Source organism: Mastigoproctus giganteus, chromosome 1, assembly GCF_048544385.1.
Source record: "Mastigoproctus giganteus isolate SK-2022 chromosome 1, ASM4854438v1, whole genome shotgun sequence".
NCBI lineage: Eukaryota > Metazoa > Arthropoda > Arachnida > Uropygi > Thelyphonidae > Mastigoproctus > Mastigoproctus giganteus.
The window spans coordinates 255534624-255551404 of record NC_143575.1 but is presented as its reverse complement, the minus strand read 5'-3'; the positions used below and the strand labels follow the sequence as shown (position 1 = coordinate 255551404).

Genomic DNA, 16781 nt, shown 5'->3' with positions numbered 1-16781 from the left:
TGGAGTGAAATTTTTGTTACTGTGTTATCTTTGGAAACTTACTATTGGTAGTTCATGCGCATTCAGAAAACTCACCACTGCAAGCCCGTGAGTGAAAGGGTTAAACAAGTGTGGATTCTTCACTTCTTTTGGCGATGACAGCAGTTTCAAGCCTTACTGGTGCTTTCAGAAGATGGCAGGTAGCCTCTATTAGCAAACATTTGCCAAATAGTAAATAATGTAGCAAGTCTCAGTGAGAAACCACAAGCCTCAAGTTGTGTGGCACAAAAAACTACCACTTAAACACATAAAAAAAAAATTGTGCTTGAATTTAACCCCTAATAGTGACTCATGTTCCTCTGAAATGGTATACAGATCAAAGAAATACATTAACTATATCAAGAATGGATGGTTCTTATTTTACTAACAAATATCACTATAATTTTCTAGAAAGGAGAGAAATCCATTTCTAAGAGATCCACAAGTCACCTTGCTTTGCAGCAGTATTACATGAACCTCATATAGACTTTAACACTAGAAACAACCAAATAAAATCAAAAGTGTCTTTTAGTTGAAAACTTAATAAATCAAATCAGTGACGTTAGTTGTGCTATGTTCAGGAGACCTGTAATAAGCAGCTGCTGACTTATTATGGATGAATACATGCTTTTTCATGTATGTGAATACAAGGAAGGAAAAAACGAATCAGATCAGAATACTTGTGCACTGGGTGTGGGAATGTCTTCAACAACCTAGCTGATGTTGCGGATGAACTGAACAAATACTTTGCATCTGTCACTACTGAAAAAAAGACCCTTCATGCTATGCGAGTGAGGCTGTGAGTCATATGAAATTAGTGATTTCGAAATTACGGATTATCCATGATCCAAGAACACATTTTAAAAATAGGTAAAAATGAGGATAGGAAAAAACTTTCAAGCATAAAGGCAAGGCCCCCAAAGCTGATGGCATATATCCAGTGATTTTGAGGGAGGCCGCCAAGGAGTGTAACGAACCATTGAATAATTAGGAGGGCATCTTTGTGCTCAGGATAGAATCCTTTGGATTGGAAAGTGCCAACATATCACCAATACATAAAGACAGTTCTAAGAGTGAATATGGTAACTGCAGATTGTCTTAGACAGTTTGTAGTTACCTTAGACAGAAAATATTAGAGGCAGTGATTAAGAGTGCCATCCAGAAACATTTAGAAGGATATAGTATTCTGAATAGCACACAACACAGTTTTGTTAAGGGAAAATCATGTTTAACTAACTTGGTAGGCTATTTTGACAAAGTTATCCATGGGCTGGATGTAGGGTACAATTTTGACATAGTTGATTTGGATTTTAGAAAGGCATTTGACTCTGTCCCTCGTGAGAGGTTACTGAATGAGTTGGAACATGTTTGGTTTACTGGAAAGATCCTAAGATGGATTGCTAGGTAGCTGCAGGGCAGAAGGCAGAGGGTTGTGATTAATGGATATTCTTCAGATTGGTGTCAAGTCAGAAGTGGGGTCCATGAAGAATCCATTTTTGGACCGCTGTTGCTTCTGATTTTCATAAATGACATTGACGATGACATAGAATTACGTCATCTACAAATTTTGTAGATGACGTAAACATGGGGAGAGTAGTTAATGATCAGTAGCAATCAGTGCTCTTTCAGGATGACTTAAACGGCTGAGAGAATGTTCAGAAAAGTGGCAGCTACGTTTTAATGCAGAAAAATGCAAGGTCTTGCACTTGGGGAATAGCAACCCCAAAATAAATTATACACTTAGTGGCATTGAATTAAAAACAGCAGAGGAAGAAAGGGATCTAGGAGTTACAATATGGGCAGATATGAAGTTTTCCAAGCAGTGTAAACAGGCAGCCAGGAAAGCTCATGGTGTTCTACTGATGATTTATCAAATGTTATTCTGTAGAGATATGGAGACCTCGTCTGAAAAGACACCGAGTTTCTTGAACAGGTCCAAAGATGGACAACTTGCATGGTGAGATCAGCAAAGGGCAACCATACAAGGAAAGGTTTACGTGGGCTACAGTGCTCAGCAACCAGGCACCTCAGAGGTGACCTGATTGAGGTTTATAAGGCTCTGAGATGGGTTAGTAAAATGAATGAAGGCAGAATTTTCACTGTTATGGAGAATTCCAGAACTCAGGGGCATAAATTCAAATTACAGCAAAAGAGGTTTAGACTAAATTGTAGAAAGTGTTCTTTTAGTCAGAGAGTCATTGATTGCTGGAGCAGCACAAATAGCTGAGAACAAATTCAAAGGTCAACTGGATAGTTAACTACATGAGGGGGAAGCTCATAATTTGCATTTTCTTTACTCTATCCCCCCTTTAGCCAGTGCAGCAAAAGCCCATGGCTTCCTTGTATTATATGGCTATTACATACCAAATAAAGAAAAAGTATTTCAATCCAATCTCTTATATTAATAGTCCATTCAAAATAAATTTTAAAACTGCTATGGATATAATCATCTCATCATCATTCTGGGTAATCTAAAGAAGCATATTAATTTTACTATAACTTCTTAGAACTGAAAATCCAGCGAAATTAAAAAGAAACAAATAATGCTTTCATTGACAGTGAAAAGAGCTATCAAGGCAAGTGTTGCTTCAATTTGTTCACAAAATTATATTTGGTTTCAAAATGCCTATTCAGTTTCATGGCAGATAGTAAAATAGCACAATCTCAATAATACATGACATACCAGCTGGTGAAACAGTAACCAGAAAACAGTTCTACCCAATAAAAAATATGAGGAGGAAAAATTAACACCGAATCCTAAACAAGTTCATTTTAAAGGAATTTATATATTGCTGCTCATCAAAAAACAGCTTAGATTTTTCAACAGTTTTATGAAGGCATGCTTTTAATAACAATTTAGTTGCATGCATTTTAAGCATGTGATATTTATATTTTGAATTGAATTTGATAAATTTGTAAAAAGGGAAGGGGGGGGGAAATGCTTATCTCTACCCATATGATAATATAGCATTCAAATATTTTAAAGCAGATAAAAATTATATTCTTTTTAATAACTTAACTGTAATAGTCATTAAGTACATAAACAGAAGTGTGATAATGTCCTTACGAAATTGTTTGGTATTTCACAGTTATCATCTGCTATGAGATAGAAGACAATAAAAACAAAATCATTTTCGACATGGATGCAAAAAATTAAAGTTCAAAATAATAATAATAAATTAAAATGACAATAATTTCAAAATCCAATTAGAACGAATGGAGAAAATCAAGCTTGAGGCACTGAAAATGTGCAGAAATTCTCAAATTAATTATGATTAAAGATTCATTACATTTGTATCAAATTTTGTAATTCATAGATTACAGAATTTTTGTTATTAAAAATAACAAATAAAATACCTGCTATATTTCTTGAAAGATCATGCAAAATGTTATAAAGCTTAAAAAAAAGGAACAGCAGAATAAGTATTTTTTTTTTAAATTCCTTTATATTTTTCCTAGCAGTAACTGCTAATTCACTTTCATAACTATTTATTTTATCAATTAAATACAACTTTTCATTTAAAATGACTATAAAACTTTAATTTTTGAATAATTTGGCAAAGATGTGTTAGTACTGTGCCAAAATGCTCTTGCATAAGACTAAACTTGGGGAAAAAAAAAAAAAAAAAAAAAAAAAAAAACATGCACAAGAAAGGAAAAATAAAAGGTACACTACTAAATGTGACTGCAAAAAGTAGGGAGAACCCACAAAATCTTTAATATAACTATAGTAAGAAATGCTTAGAAATATAGAAAACATGCTGAATATATGTCAGGCTACATGAAATAGACCAAGCCCATTAGAAATACTTAAGTATCTGCTGCTAATTTATATATTTGTTTTGAATCAAAAACACCCACAGATATGCAGGTCACATGGAAGTCAAAAAGCATAGCAGAAACATTAAAAAAATTCAAAAATTCAAATATTGCAGCCTTGCAAGGTTAAAAAAAACAGTATTATAAACAGGTAAAATAGCTCAATCTAAAGAGGTCATGTGTTAAATGTCTGTCCAGCAGTGTGCACACTGACATTGCACAGCCTTATCGGAACATGATATAAGGTCCTGTGTGGAGCATGGTGGGCAACCAGGCAAGGGACAGTCCAACAAGTTGATGCATTGCCTTTACTGAGAGACTTGTTAAAGCATGCACAAGAAAGGAAAAATAAAATGTACACCGTAGGTAGAGAATTCACAAAATATCTCTGCTCACAAATACTTGGAAATATATAGAAAACATACGGAATATATGTCAGAATAGGTGAAATATACCCAACTCACAGAAAATGCTCTGAAGTATCTGCTACTAATATATAGACATAATATGTTCTATTTCTGGAACCATTTTAATTACTGTGATATCAAATGAAATGCTGTCACATGATGGGACATTTTGATGAGCCCCATGATGTAATTACAGTGCATCTACATGATGCCTCTCTTTTCATGTGCAAAGCACATGCAATGTGGTATAAAAGTGCATTCAGCAAATTTAAAGACATGTGCAACATAATGCATGTCCCTCTAGTTCATACATCACCTCAAATTTCAAGTTATGTTTGAGATTTTAGAAGACCCATTTGTTTGTGCAGGAATCTGTGCCATATACTTATTTATTAAACAAAGGCAGAAGAAAAAGAAGTGAAAGAGATTGTGGTGAAGGAATATTTTATATGGAACAAAAATACAATGCTGCTTGAATTAGAAGATGGTGGATCCACCATCATTTTCTAAAATGTTAGAAAATTTGGTATTTGCTGGATGTACAGGTGAAATTTCTTATTCATGAATTTTGTTAGAATGACAGTGAAAGTTTTTTTCTTATAGTATTTATGTTCTTTGCAGAAATAATATTGAAATTATTTTTTACTGTATTGATACCAACTCCATAATTTGAACTCAGTTCTTGTAGTGCATCCATGGCACTTCATATGGTTGACAGTCCTCTATTTCCTTATGATCAAGAAACAAGAAAAACAGAGAGAGAAAGAAATACTTTTGTTCACAATGCACACACTCCATTCAAAACGAAGTTGATGTTGCAACTAGGTGGCACAGCAGTTTGATCATGAAGAAAAGATTCAGGCTAAATAGAGTAAAAATTACCAAAACTAGTAAATCATTCAATTCAACTATATCATCATTGTGGCAAAGTACTATGTCCACTTCCACAATGAAACTAAAATCCATACTAAGTGAAAAGAATAATATGTTTAATATAACTAGTAACAAATACTTAGAAATATAAAAAACATGCTGAATATATGTCAGACTACATGAAATAGACAAAGCTCATGGGAAATACTATAATTGCTTTTAAAAGCTTGTGTATTAAAATGTGGAAAGATACATTGCATTACATGCAAACTGCATTGGGAATACGCTTTACAAAAAATTGTAAAGTACTGAATAAACAGTTTTAACTAACTACTGTATTGGTTCTTTTAATCAGGTAATCATCCATTAATCCTTGTGAATGCACTTTTTGGCATGGTTCAACTGACTGTTATATGAATGATGTACAAGACCCCAACTTTGGGTGGAAAAGTGAGCTACTACCTTCAAGAAAATAATGCATAATGCACCAACTATGTGCATTTCTGGTGTACTTGCTGCATGCGCAAAAATTCCCAAAAGGAGGCACTGTGCAGATGCATCCTTAGACTTATTTTTGAACACTTTCCCCTTCAGTGGTCCCCAATAAAACAGACTAGAGGAGTAAAATTTGGTGACACCAGCAACCACAATGTTTTACAGGTCATGTTGGCCAACTGCCATAGCTTGTTAGTTATTTTGGTTTTTAGGAGCATTAGCAACTAAGGCCATATTGCTCTGGGGATATGCGGGGATATAAAGGTCAGCATTCCCTGACCTTTCCACATCCTCCGTATTTGGTGGTCACAGGCTCGAACCCCGGTCTAACTGCCATAGCACTGTTACCACAGTAAGACAATGTATGCACAGTACCCAATGGTAAAAGTACTATGTCAATAACATGTAAGGTTCCTTTCACCTCTTGAGTTAGCCTCTTCATTGATAGAAAGGGACTAGCTCAAGAATTTGTTATACGAGACATGATTATAATGAGATGGATTTTACTACATGGTTCCTACAGAGCTAGGCATATTCTAACATCTTTTATTCTATATTAGCAATACTTAACATGAATTGAAGGGCTCAGTTACTATAATGGCAAGTGATATGCAGTTAATTTTCTGCAGAAATATGAGTGAACTTTTTTATTATTATTATTACTACTAAACATTACAAAAACTTGGAGAAATCAGCAATTAAGACTGTTTGGACAATATAAACCAAATTTATGGGGGTTAGTTATAAAGAGCAAGGTTTTTTTACTGATTTAAAAGGTTTAAAAATAGCAATTAAGATGCTAATGAGGAAGCACAAAATGGACAATCAGCTCATAAGGAAAATAAAAATGATAAAAGGATTAACAGATTTTCTTACTTTGGGTAATTACACTTAACTGGTGAAGCATTAAATTTACTAATAAAAAGAAGTTGGGTTCTATCTCTCTTTTTTTTTTTAAACATTTCAGCACGAGGAAAGTTTCTGCTAAGATAGGTTTATAAATTCTGGAGTGTAAACGCTGGTAAGAAATTAAAAGTTTGTACTGATCTTGCAGTTTAATGAGATAGTAATTTTTGCAGAAAATTGGAAATTATATCTTCCAGTACAAAGCAAGAATAAAACATCATCAAAGTCTTCAGTGAAAACTTAATCTGTGGAAGTCAAAATCAAAACTGAAACTATGTCAACTTGTTTCTTTGATATCAAGAACTGTCTGTTCAGAATTCAGCCCTGAAAGTTACACTTATCATTTGGAAATTCTAAAATGATTAACAGATTCTACTCAATGCAATACGAAAAATTTTCAACCAATTAAGTGACTTCTTCAATCTGTCACATTTCTGTAAAGCAGTTTCATGCAAAATGGAAATCACCTGCCTTATTCATTAGATTTTGCCTCCTGCAACTTGTCTTTACAAAGCTAAAAAATTAAATTAAAAAAAAAAAAAAGATTTTCTAGCACTGATAACATAAAAAAAAAGAATATGAGAGACAGTCTGAAAGGTATTTCCAAATAAGAGGTGTAGAATAAGGGGTCAAAATGAAGGCCAAAGCATTGAGAACTTTTGCAATAATCTACCAGCTTATGAAGAGAACAGCTCATAAAACATGGATGTGGATAACTGGATATTAATGACTGGTGAGTGATGCTACCAAAAGCAGATGTTTTGCAGATGCATAACACATTTAAAACACAGTGTATGCTTTAATTAGAACTTCCTCGTAACAGACAGATAACCCCATTCTTTAATTATGAATTAAGATAGTAAATATAAGTATTATAAGTGAATGAACATATCAAATATTTTAGACCTGTTTAACCCCTCAATTATTGTTACTTTTTCTTATTTTAGGTAATATGCTGATTAGGACGTTGCTCAGTCAACTGATATTTTCATTTATCCTTTCTAATTTATTCAATGGCATAAAAAAAAAAAAAAATGTGTGAATTTTTAAGGGTAAAAAACCATATATACATATATATTAAAAACTGGTCACACTAGTGTTAGTAGTTGCCAGTCAAATGAAATGCTTGTGCAATCAAAGGTTACAAAATAAACAAAAACTACTGCACTGTTTGCTATTATCTAGATGCATAACACAAGTTTAAAAACAACGGGTTAATTAATATAAATCAGCAAGTACTTTACTAATGACAAGGACAAGAAGAATATTCAGCACAAAGAGGATGTTACAATTTCAAGATACTTTAAATCTATCTTGCTTATTTTTAAGTTTAGGAGATTTGTTATCTAAACCAATTAATTTTTTTTCAGTCTATATTAGAAAAATTTTTTTTATTGGAAATGATCCCTATTTTGCATAAAATTAATTAAATGTCAAGTAAACATTAAGATTATGACAACATATTTTTACTTCCATTTATTAGGAGAATATGAAGAAAAGTGCACATTCAATATAACACATGATAATTTTTTTTGAATGTCACATATCAAATTAAGGAAAATTACAAAAATGAAAAATTAAAATAATTACTTTATGCACACATTACTGATTTAAGTTCAGATCATTCATGGTTTGTGAAAAATTGTTAGCTTCCAGATACAGGCTAGTCTGCCAACTGGTAACCTCTGACATAGACCTTTTTTTTTTTTTTTTTCCTTCTTCTTTTCTTTTTCAAAAAAAAAAAAAAAAAAAAAATCCTTTCAAATAGGACCTTTTTTTGCCATATCTTTACTGAAATTTTGAAATTGGTGTTAAAATAGGGTTAAATATTATAAATTCAATTTTACAATATCTAACTTTAAATTTTGCTTTTTTGACAATGAAAAAATTGTTTCACTATTAATTAAAAACATCCCTAGTATACTTGAAAACAAACTAATTTTATTTGGGGGAATGGAATCAAATGTTTAAGCTTTCATTTTAACCTTATGTTTGAACAAAACAAGCTCAGACAAAATTAAAATAAATTATAAAATCAAATGGTAATATTTAGTTAAATTTTAATCCTCTACTGGGTACAACACACACGGCAGCAAGCACAGTGGTATATAAGCTTTGCCAATTGGGATAACAAAAAGGAACACATTCACATTTATTCTTAATCCTGACACTATGTTGCATACTAAGATCAAAAAACATTAGAAACAACAGTACTCTGTTATCCATAAAAAAAAAAAAAACTCTTTCCTGTGACTGCCTTAGAGTCAAATTTTGTGATTGAGAAGCAGGCAAAAAAACCTATGGGAGCACGCAGTTGGGAGGCAAATACCACACTCGAGGAATACGAATATTCATAGGGGTTTTTTTTTTTAAATTATTCTTGTTTTTCGTTGATTATTTTCACCAATGTGCCTGCTCAAGGTTTTATAGTGGAATCAAAAGTTTCAGCACAAATATGACAAAAAATATATATATAAATAAATAAATAAAAAAGGCTAGACAACAAATCTCCTAAACCTAAAAATAAGTAACAGCCCTGATAACTATAAAGTACAACACCCTATAGAAAATTCAGTATAATAAACACTGCTGATTTACAGTGAAAGACACTGCTAATTTATAGCTAATTTTTATTTTCAGAGAGCAAGAGGTATTGGTGAGCAACTTTCTTTTTACCCTAAATGCACCACAATGTCCGACTATATGTCAATCTCAAATTTCAGATTTGGTTTTATTGTTACAAGTAAAGATGATTCAGAAACTTCTAGATATGGTTTTTTGGTAAAATTATTCAAATATCCCAAGAGATTTTCTTGGTCTAACAGACTACTTATTGAGTTTGAAAATCTTTGATTCAGGAAAGTTCATACAAAAACTTCCAAGCTCAACAAATAATGGCATCATATCAGTGTTTGGTTTCCCTTAATCACCTTCTTGCACTTGGTTCTCCCCTCCCAACTTTTTTAAAATCTATGAAATGCAAGTTTTAAAAAAAATTAGGGGGAGGGCAGCTAGATTACTATATGAACTAAATATGCCTGCTTTCCCCATTAATTAATAAAATTCATTATTTACTAGAGTGATTTGTGGCCTGACAATTAGTAGTTTTCCCATAAAATTAACAGATTTAATTTAAAACTTGCATAATCTTGTGAAATCTGTGATCTAGCGAAAATTTTATCTGCAATAACATAACAGCAATACTTTAAACATTTCTAAGCTACCTTTCTGCAATACAGTCAAAGTGAGCCGGCAGTAAATGCTTTAAGCTATGCAGAACCAATATCCAATTCAATTCCAGCTCTGCAAGGTCCACCCTGCCTTTTACATACAGGTAATTTTTGTAAGTTTTCAATATACCATAACAGGGACCACATACAGGCCAAGTACAATTCTGAAAGTCAAGATCAACTTATGTTCGGAACATTATGGTATTTTAATCTTAATCACTAGCATAAAATATATGAAAGCAGAGGACAAGGAAAAAATTAGTGGGAGGTAAAAAAAAAAAAAAAAAAAAAAACACCACTTTGCAAAATGCCAAAAACTTTAAAGCCACAGGATTAGTATCATGTAAGACAGAAATTCATGACACTCACATTAAGCATGGGGTTTCCAAAGCAGGTGGTCTGCAAAGCACAAGAGAGACAAGTTAAACTATGTCATCCACAAATATACAACCAATAAATTATTTTATTTGCCAATCACTAAAACATGATAATGTCACTGTAAAATTACAAAGTTATACGTATAGTAATTACTTGTAGCATTTGTAATTGATATTTAGAATGTCAAAATCTGTTTTGAAACTTTTCTTTATTTTAATTTTTAATATTTATTATTACACAGCATTATAAAAAAAATGGAAAGCTGGTTGACAAACTATATATTATTTTGATGTTATTATAATTCTCTAATCAAGCAATGAAAGGCTACTTATAGTTATCCTGAAACTTTAATAAGCTTTTAAAAAAATCTTTAATCCACCTCTAACAATATCAATAATGTCCAGGTCTAAGAAGTGCTTATAAAATCATTTTAAAGAGGTGTTACTAAAAAGGTCAAAAAGAAATATATTCAATTGTGTAACATAATGCTCCTGTAAATATATTCTGTTAATGATATCAATTAAAAACTGAAAATATTTATCACAAAATGATATAGGCTACCAATCTGAAATAAAGAAGATGGGAACGTTTTCTCCTGAATTATTAGATCTGTCCTATATAGTCTACAGAGAACAAAAATTAAAATAAACTTTTCTTTTATTTTTGCTCCCTATGGTTCTAACATGAATGAGATTTGATATTACAAGAGTAATCCATAAAAAGAAATCTGTCTAACAGTCTTGCTTGGCAGCATTGTGAGTAAAGAATGGATAATTAATGTTTTATTTAAAATTGGAGTATAAAAATTTGTGGCAAACTTAGATTTATTGAGAAATAAAAAAATTTTTTGACTCTGGTCATTTCTTCTTGTTAAGTTAAATGGAAGAACATGCTGCTGCTACTACAATAACTACATATTTTGTCTCACCCCCATCAAATGAATGATGAAGCCTGTTAATGCTATATTATGCCAGAGCTACTTTCTGGAAGTTGATTTCCAGAGACTTTTTTCCCAGTTGCTACTGACAACAGCAAACATCAGCAACACATGAGATAAACTTCCTTCCAGCAGCCTCATACCAACAAATTGACCAACTAGTCAATTCACAAGTGAGGCGAAAGCAGAAAATCTTTAGAACTGCTCTGCAGAGCATGAAGCCCTTGCTTATGGCATGCTTCCTTGGCTTATTTCAATGGTTCGAATGTAGGTGGAAGTGATTTTATTGTGCATATAGTGCAGACAGCACTTTTTTTATAATTTCAAAGCACTGGCAACTATATATTGCACATTAGCATTTGTTGTTATAGTATTAGGCTTTTAGGTGAATCAGCGACTAAGGCCATATTGCTCCATATATACTGTTTGTAAATTGTGTGTGTTCTGTGGTCGATTTTCTGTTTGCTAGACAAAAAAATCAGGAGACAAGTTTCAGGAGAAAAAATCATGCTACCCTCATCTGAGACCAACTAGCTCAGCCATGTTGTGAAAAAGATCCATAAAAATTCCTCGTGTCATTGATGGGATTCGAACTAAGATCTTTTCCACTCAGTGTGCGGGGACAGCAATTCTATGAACTGTACTACCCATGAGGGTACATTAGCATTTCACTGATGTTCGACATTTAGGTATTCTACATATTTCTATAATTTGTTAATGCATCCCCCCCCCAGTAAAATTTATTTCAAAGTATAAGTTGAAATACCAAACAGATTACGTTACTTTGTAACTCAAGAAATTTTCTCAAAGAAAGACCTAGTGGCAAAAAAATTAAACAGCTGTGGCCACAAAGAGAATTAAAACTGAAATTCAGGAGAGCATTTCCAGACACTTCATGAACATATTAATTGTCTGCATTATAAATGTGGAGAAAACAGAACTTACAATAGTGCTAAACTATTTGCTTTAATGGATAAAAAACTGCTGATACACTTTGTGCTGGATCACATTTTAAAGTTCATGGTGCAGTTTACTGCTGAACCTCCCCTCCTATTCCAACTGATGATGACTTTCAGAAATTTGCACAACTATGTGCACGATACATAGAAACTGTTCATGCATGTCTTAGATTGCCAGAAAATAACCATTGTGAGTGGCAGGAGAAAGAATGTGGTTATTAATTAGCTGCTGCTGCTCTTCATTGACTAATGAAAAAGTGGTTTTCAGTGGTTCTCAAACTTTCTCAACTAACACCATCCTAAAATTACGTACTATGATTTCACAGCATCCTTTTAAACAGGATCATAATTCGTGTAGGGTAATTGTGGGCCCCGGAACTTTCCAAAGCAAATTCGATACAGCAGAATACTGGTTAACCAAACTAGTTATCTAAACTGAGAAGCAGGATGGGTGAATTCCATGAAGTTTGTCTCTCACCTCAGGCAATTTTCTGAGATGAAATAAAATGGCAAGTTTCTCTCAACTGATTGTTAAAGCAAGTTTATGCATTCACTGAATCCATCAAAAAAAAAAAAAAAAAAAACCTGAAAGTTTGTGGCACTGCTACAAAACATATGCAGCACCCAGTTTGTGAACAACTGGACTACTGTTATGAGTGGAGTTTCATGGGTGCCTTGTTTTTTTTCAATATTTATTAATAGTATTGATGAAGTTTAATATTTAAGTTTTCTGATGATACTAAGGTGGGCAGCATGATTAACAATATTACTCAGCATATGTTACTTCAACAAGATTTGGATAAATTAGGCTGATGGGCTAAAAACTGGCAACCGACTTTCACAATGACAAATGCATGTTAATCCACTTGGGCAGTAATAATTTCAGAATAACATACAATTTGGGTAGTATCAAATTCAAAGTTATTTATTTTGTTATTTCGTTTTTTTAGCAACTAAGGCCATTTATTTTGTTATTTCGTTTTTTTAGCAACTAAGGCCATATTGCTCCGGGGTATACGGTGGTCATTCCCTGACCTTTCCGCATCCTCCGCATTTGGTGGTGACGGTCTCGAACCCCGGTCTAATCAAGAAGCATGTGCTACGCGCTGCTGCTCCTTCCCACCTGGCTACGGAGGCGCCTCAAATTCAAAGTGGTGGAGAATGAAAAAGACCTAAGAGTAATTGTACAGTAGAACATGAAGTTCTCTGAGCAGTGCAGGTATGTTGCTAAGGCTCATGGGGATTTTATCAATGGCATAGGAATTTTGCTCTACCAGAAAAACTCCTATATCCTGGATATTGCTATGGTTGTCCTCTTGTAGTGATTAAGCTGCATCTTAAGTACTACATACAGATTTGGAAGCTTCATTTTAGAAAGGATGCATATCTGTTGAAACAGGTGCAAAAAACCCAACAAGATTAGCCAGGTACAAAAGGATACTCTTACAAAGAAAGACTTCAGTTCTGTGAATTGTGACATATGGAAGCTAGGCCTCTGCTTCCATAGTTTTTTTAAACTGGACTGAATTGTTTAAGACTTTAAATGAATCAGGTAAACTAAATGCTAATGGCATCTTTATTTGTTCTTGGATGAGTAAGGATGTCATCAGCATACACAAGAGGGCATAAATTTAAATTGTAAAAGGATAGTTTCAGAATAATGTCTGGAAATTTGATTTAATCCAGAGCGAGTGACTTTCGGGATATACTTCCATCTAGTGGTGTGAAGGTGGGTACTTTAAATAATTTAAAGGAGAATTGTACAAATTATTTGGAGGATTAGGCAAATGATCTAAGTACATTTATTTATTTTATTTGGGGAAGGGGGCTAAAAAAATTGATGCAACAAAGCAAAGTTATACATTATCAGCCATATAACCTTTGCTTTGTTACATCACTTTGCCACTACTAATACTATTTGTAACACAAAAGCTGAATCATTTTGACAAGAAATTCTTAGTTTCCAAACTCTGTAATCCTTCATGCTTTGGACATCTTTTTGTTATTCTCTACAAATATTTGCCCATGTTTGGCACCTCTCAAGAAAACCAATCTTTCTTTCAATGCTATATCCAGACCTGAACATAATATTCCACAAGTAGTCTCACCACTTATTTGTATAATAGGATTATAATCTCCTTCCTAGATGCAGAGGTACAGTAAACCACTGACTAGACAATGTCACCTTCCTGGCCACCTGCCTTACACTGGATCATAACCTTCAATGCCTGACTAAATCATAACATCGAAGTGTCTCTGCTTACTCACATCTTTCAGCTAGCTCCATCCCCACAAACTTTACAAGTTATTCTCAGAATATTATTTCCCAAACATAAAACCTTACATTTGGCAGCAAACATAGCTACCATTTCTCTAATATTAATTCCTTGAAATTAATGGAGGAAACATCAAATACACACTCACAATAGATGTACCAATACACTCTCGAGTGGGTAGTAAATAAGATGGATGCAAAGATAACTGATTATGCAAGTTTCTGGGTGAAATTCCTCATTAGGTATGAATAATTCGTATAATTCGTCATTTTTATATTTCAGTAAATTTGTCTTAAACATGCAATCTTTGTGTATTATTTTCTTCACAGAGACAAACCTATAGATATGTCATAATCTTACTGTATGCCTACAATTTCAGAGCCACAGATGCAACTACATGACTACAGAAAACAAGAATAGTTCCAGCCAGCTCATGTACGAGGGTAGATTGAAAAGTTTCTAGCCTCTCATAGAAGGAATGCTGAAAGACTGTGAAAACCCATTTATTTTTCTACATAGTCTCCACCCACTTTAATTTTCTGGTCCACTAACTTAACGATCCACTAACTTTTGTAACCAGCTTAAATAAAATTCAGAAGATTTTGACTCAAACCAATTGTTGACTGCATCCATCAGCACATTGTCACTGTTGAGTTTCTGTCCTTTCAAGTCCTTTTTTGAGATTTGGAAACAGAAAACAGTCCAATGGAGCCAAATTCAATGAGTAGAGTGGTTGCTGTACTAGCTTGAATCCAGTCACACAGTGTTGCCCAAGTTACAAACATTATGTGCACTGGTGCATTGCCTTGATTTGATGCAAGATGACTCCTTTGGTCAATTTCCCGCACCTCTTGAGTTTTCATTCCTCATGGAAATGTCTCAGTGGGTGCATGATGCTTAGCATTGATAGTGACACCTTGTTCCAGGAAATCAACCGTGATCACTCCTTCTGCATCTCAGAAGTTAGCAACTTCTGCATTTGAAACTTTTTAGGATGGGGAGAAGAGAGATGCTTCCACTGTTTGTTTCGATTGTTCTTTTGTTTCAGTATTGAAGTGGTGCACCCACCCATGTTTCATCCATAGTGACATACTGCCCCCAAAACTTTTTGAAGCTTTATTAGCTTCAAAATTCTGCACAATCTCATGACAACACCTCACTCTTTCCCACTTCTGATCTGCATTCAGTGCTTTAGGGACCCACCTCAAAGAAACCTTCTTCATTCCTAAAATGAATGTTGTCTCAGTGTGATTCATGATCTAATCATGCAAAGCTCTGTGGCTTTGCATGATTAGATCATGAATCACATCTGCATTTGCAGGTGTCAACATGGTAACAGGCCTCCCACTGTGAGGTTCATCTTCGATACCGTCTCTTTCATGCTTATATTCCACAACCCAGTTTTTGACATTGACACATGAAGGACAAGATTCCCCTAATATTTACTGCATGTCTTTGTTGTTGTTTGGTTTTTAGGAGTATTAGCAACTAAGGCCATATTGCTCCGGGAATATGTGGTGGTCATTCCCTGACCTTTCTGCATCCTCCATTTTGGTGGTGATGGGCTCAAACCCCGGTCTAATCAAGAAGTGGTGCTATGCACTGCTGCTCCTTCCCACCTGGCTACGGAGGCGCCGCATGTCTTTGTGAATTTCTTTTGGCAACATTCCCTTTAAATGAAGGTACTTGATGAATGCACAGTGCTTGATTCTCTCAACAGTTGCCATCATCATTCACCTTTCACACGTCAATGCCCTCTGTAAATACAGTTACAAACCTGAAATTATCTGTGAACACACAAGAGAGTTGTAGCACAGATTGGCAATATCTTTTGCAATCTTTTGAAAATCTTTTCAATATCTTTTGAAAACCTTTGCAATCTATATTGGGCTAAAAACTTTTCACCCCCCCACCCATCGTACATTCATTTTCATTAAAAAAATCTATTATACATTATTAAAACTGGCCTTGACAAGGAATGTAATATATGATATTAACTAGAAATAAATATGTTAAATTTTAATGATGAAATGATTAATTGAATAATAACTTTTGCTGAGTTGTCACACAGTGGTAAATTTCAGTAAGCGAATTATAATGCATAAATAATGCATAACTTATGCATTATAATGCATAAGTAATGCATAACACAGCATGGCTTGGCGGGTAAGCAAGTTTCATGTGCTGCTCTTGTTTCTTTGTATAAGTGAACAAATGTAACTGAAATTGTTCTGTGTATGTTATTTCCTCCCCTTTAAATTTTTATAAAAAAAAAAAAAAAGTAATAAACTACAGATATAAATAAGAAAGTTTATCACCATAAACATCAGAGTTTACAGATTAAATAAATTAACCTGAACCTCTTCAGAATACTGGGAATCTAAGATCTATTTGTGATCAATAAAAATTACTTGTATATTTAATTTGATAATAAAACAGTTATGAAAAGTGAGCTGACATGAAAGATATTTTACAAAGTGTGT

At 33.6% G+C, this 16781-nt stretch overlaps 1 protein-coding gene across 2 annotated transcripts in view; it reads right to left on the bottom strand.

Annotated features, from left to right (window-relative positions):
* LOC150091799 (transcriptional coactivator YAP1-like) overlaps positions 1 to 16781 on the bottom strand; it is a 261022-nt gene that overhangs the window by 14696 nt on the left and 229545 nt on the right. Inside the window, exon 5 of one of the 2 annotated variants that reach the window (XM_090377012.1) lies at positions 10118 to 10147. The exons of the other annotated variant lie outside the window; for it this stretch is intronic. Coding sequence (XP_090233138.1) covers positions 10118 to 10147 — 30 coding nt within the window. The remainder of the gene's footprint in view (positions 1 to 10117; positions 10148 to 16781) is intronic. 2 annotated transcript variants of the gene reach the window in all.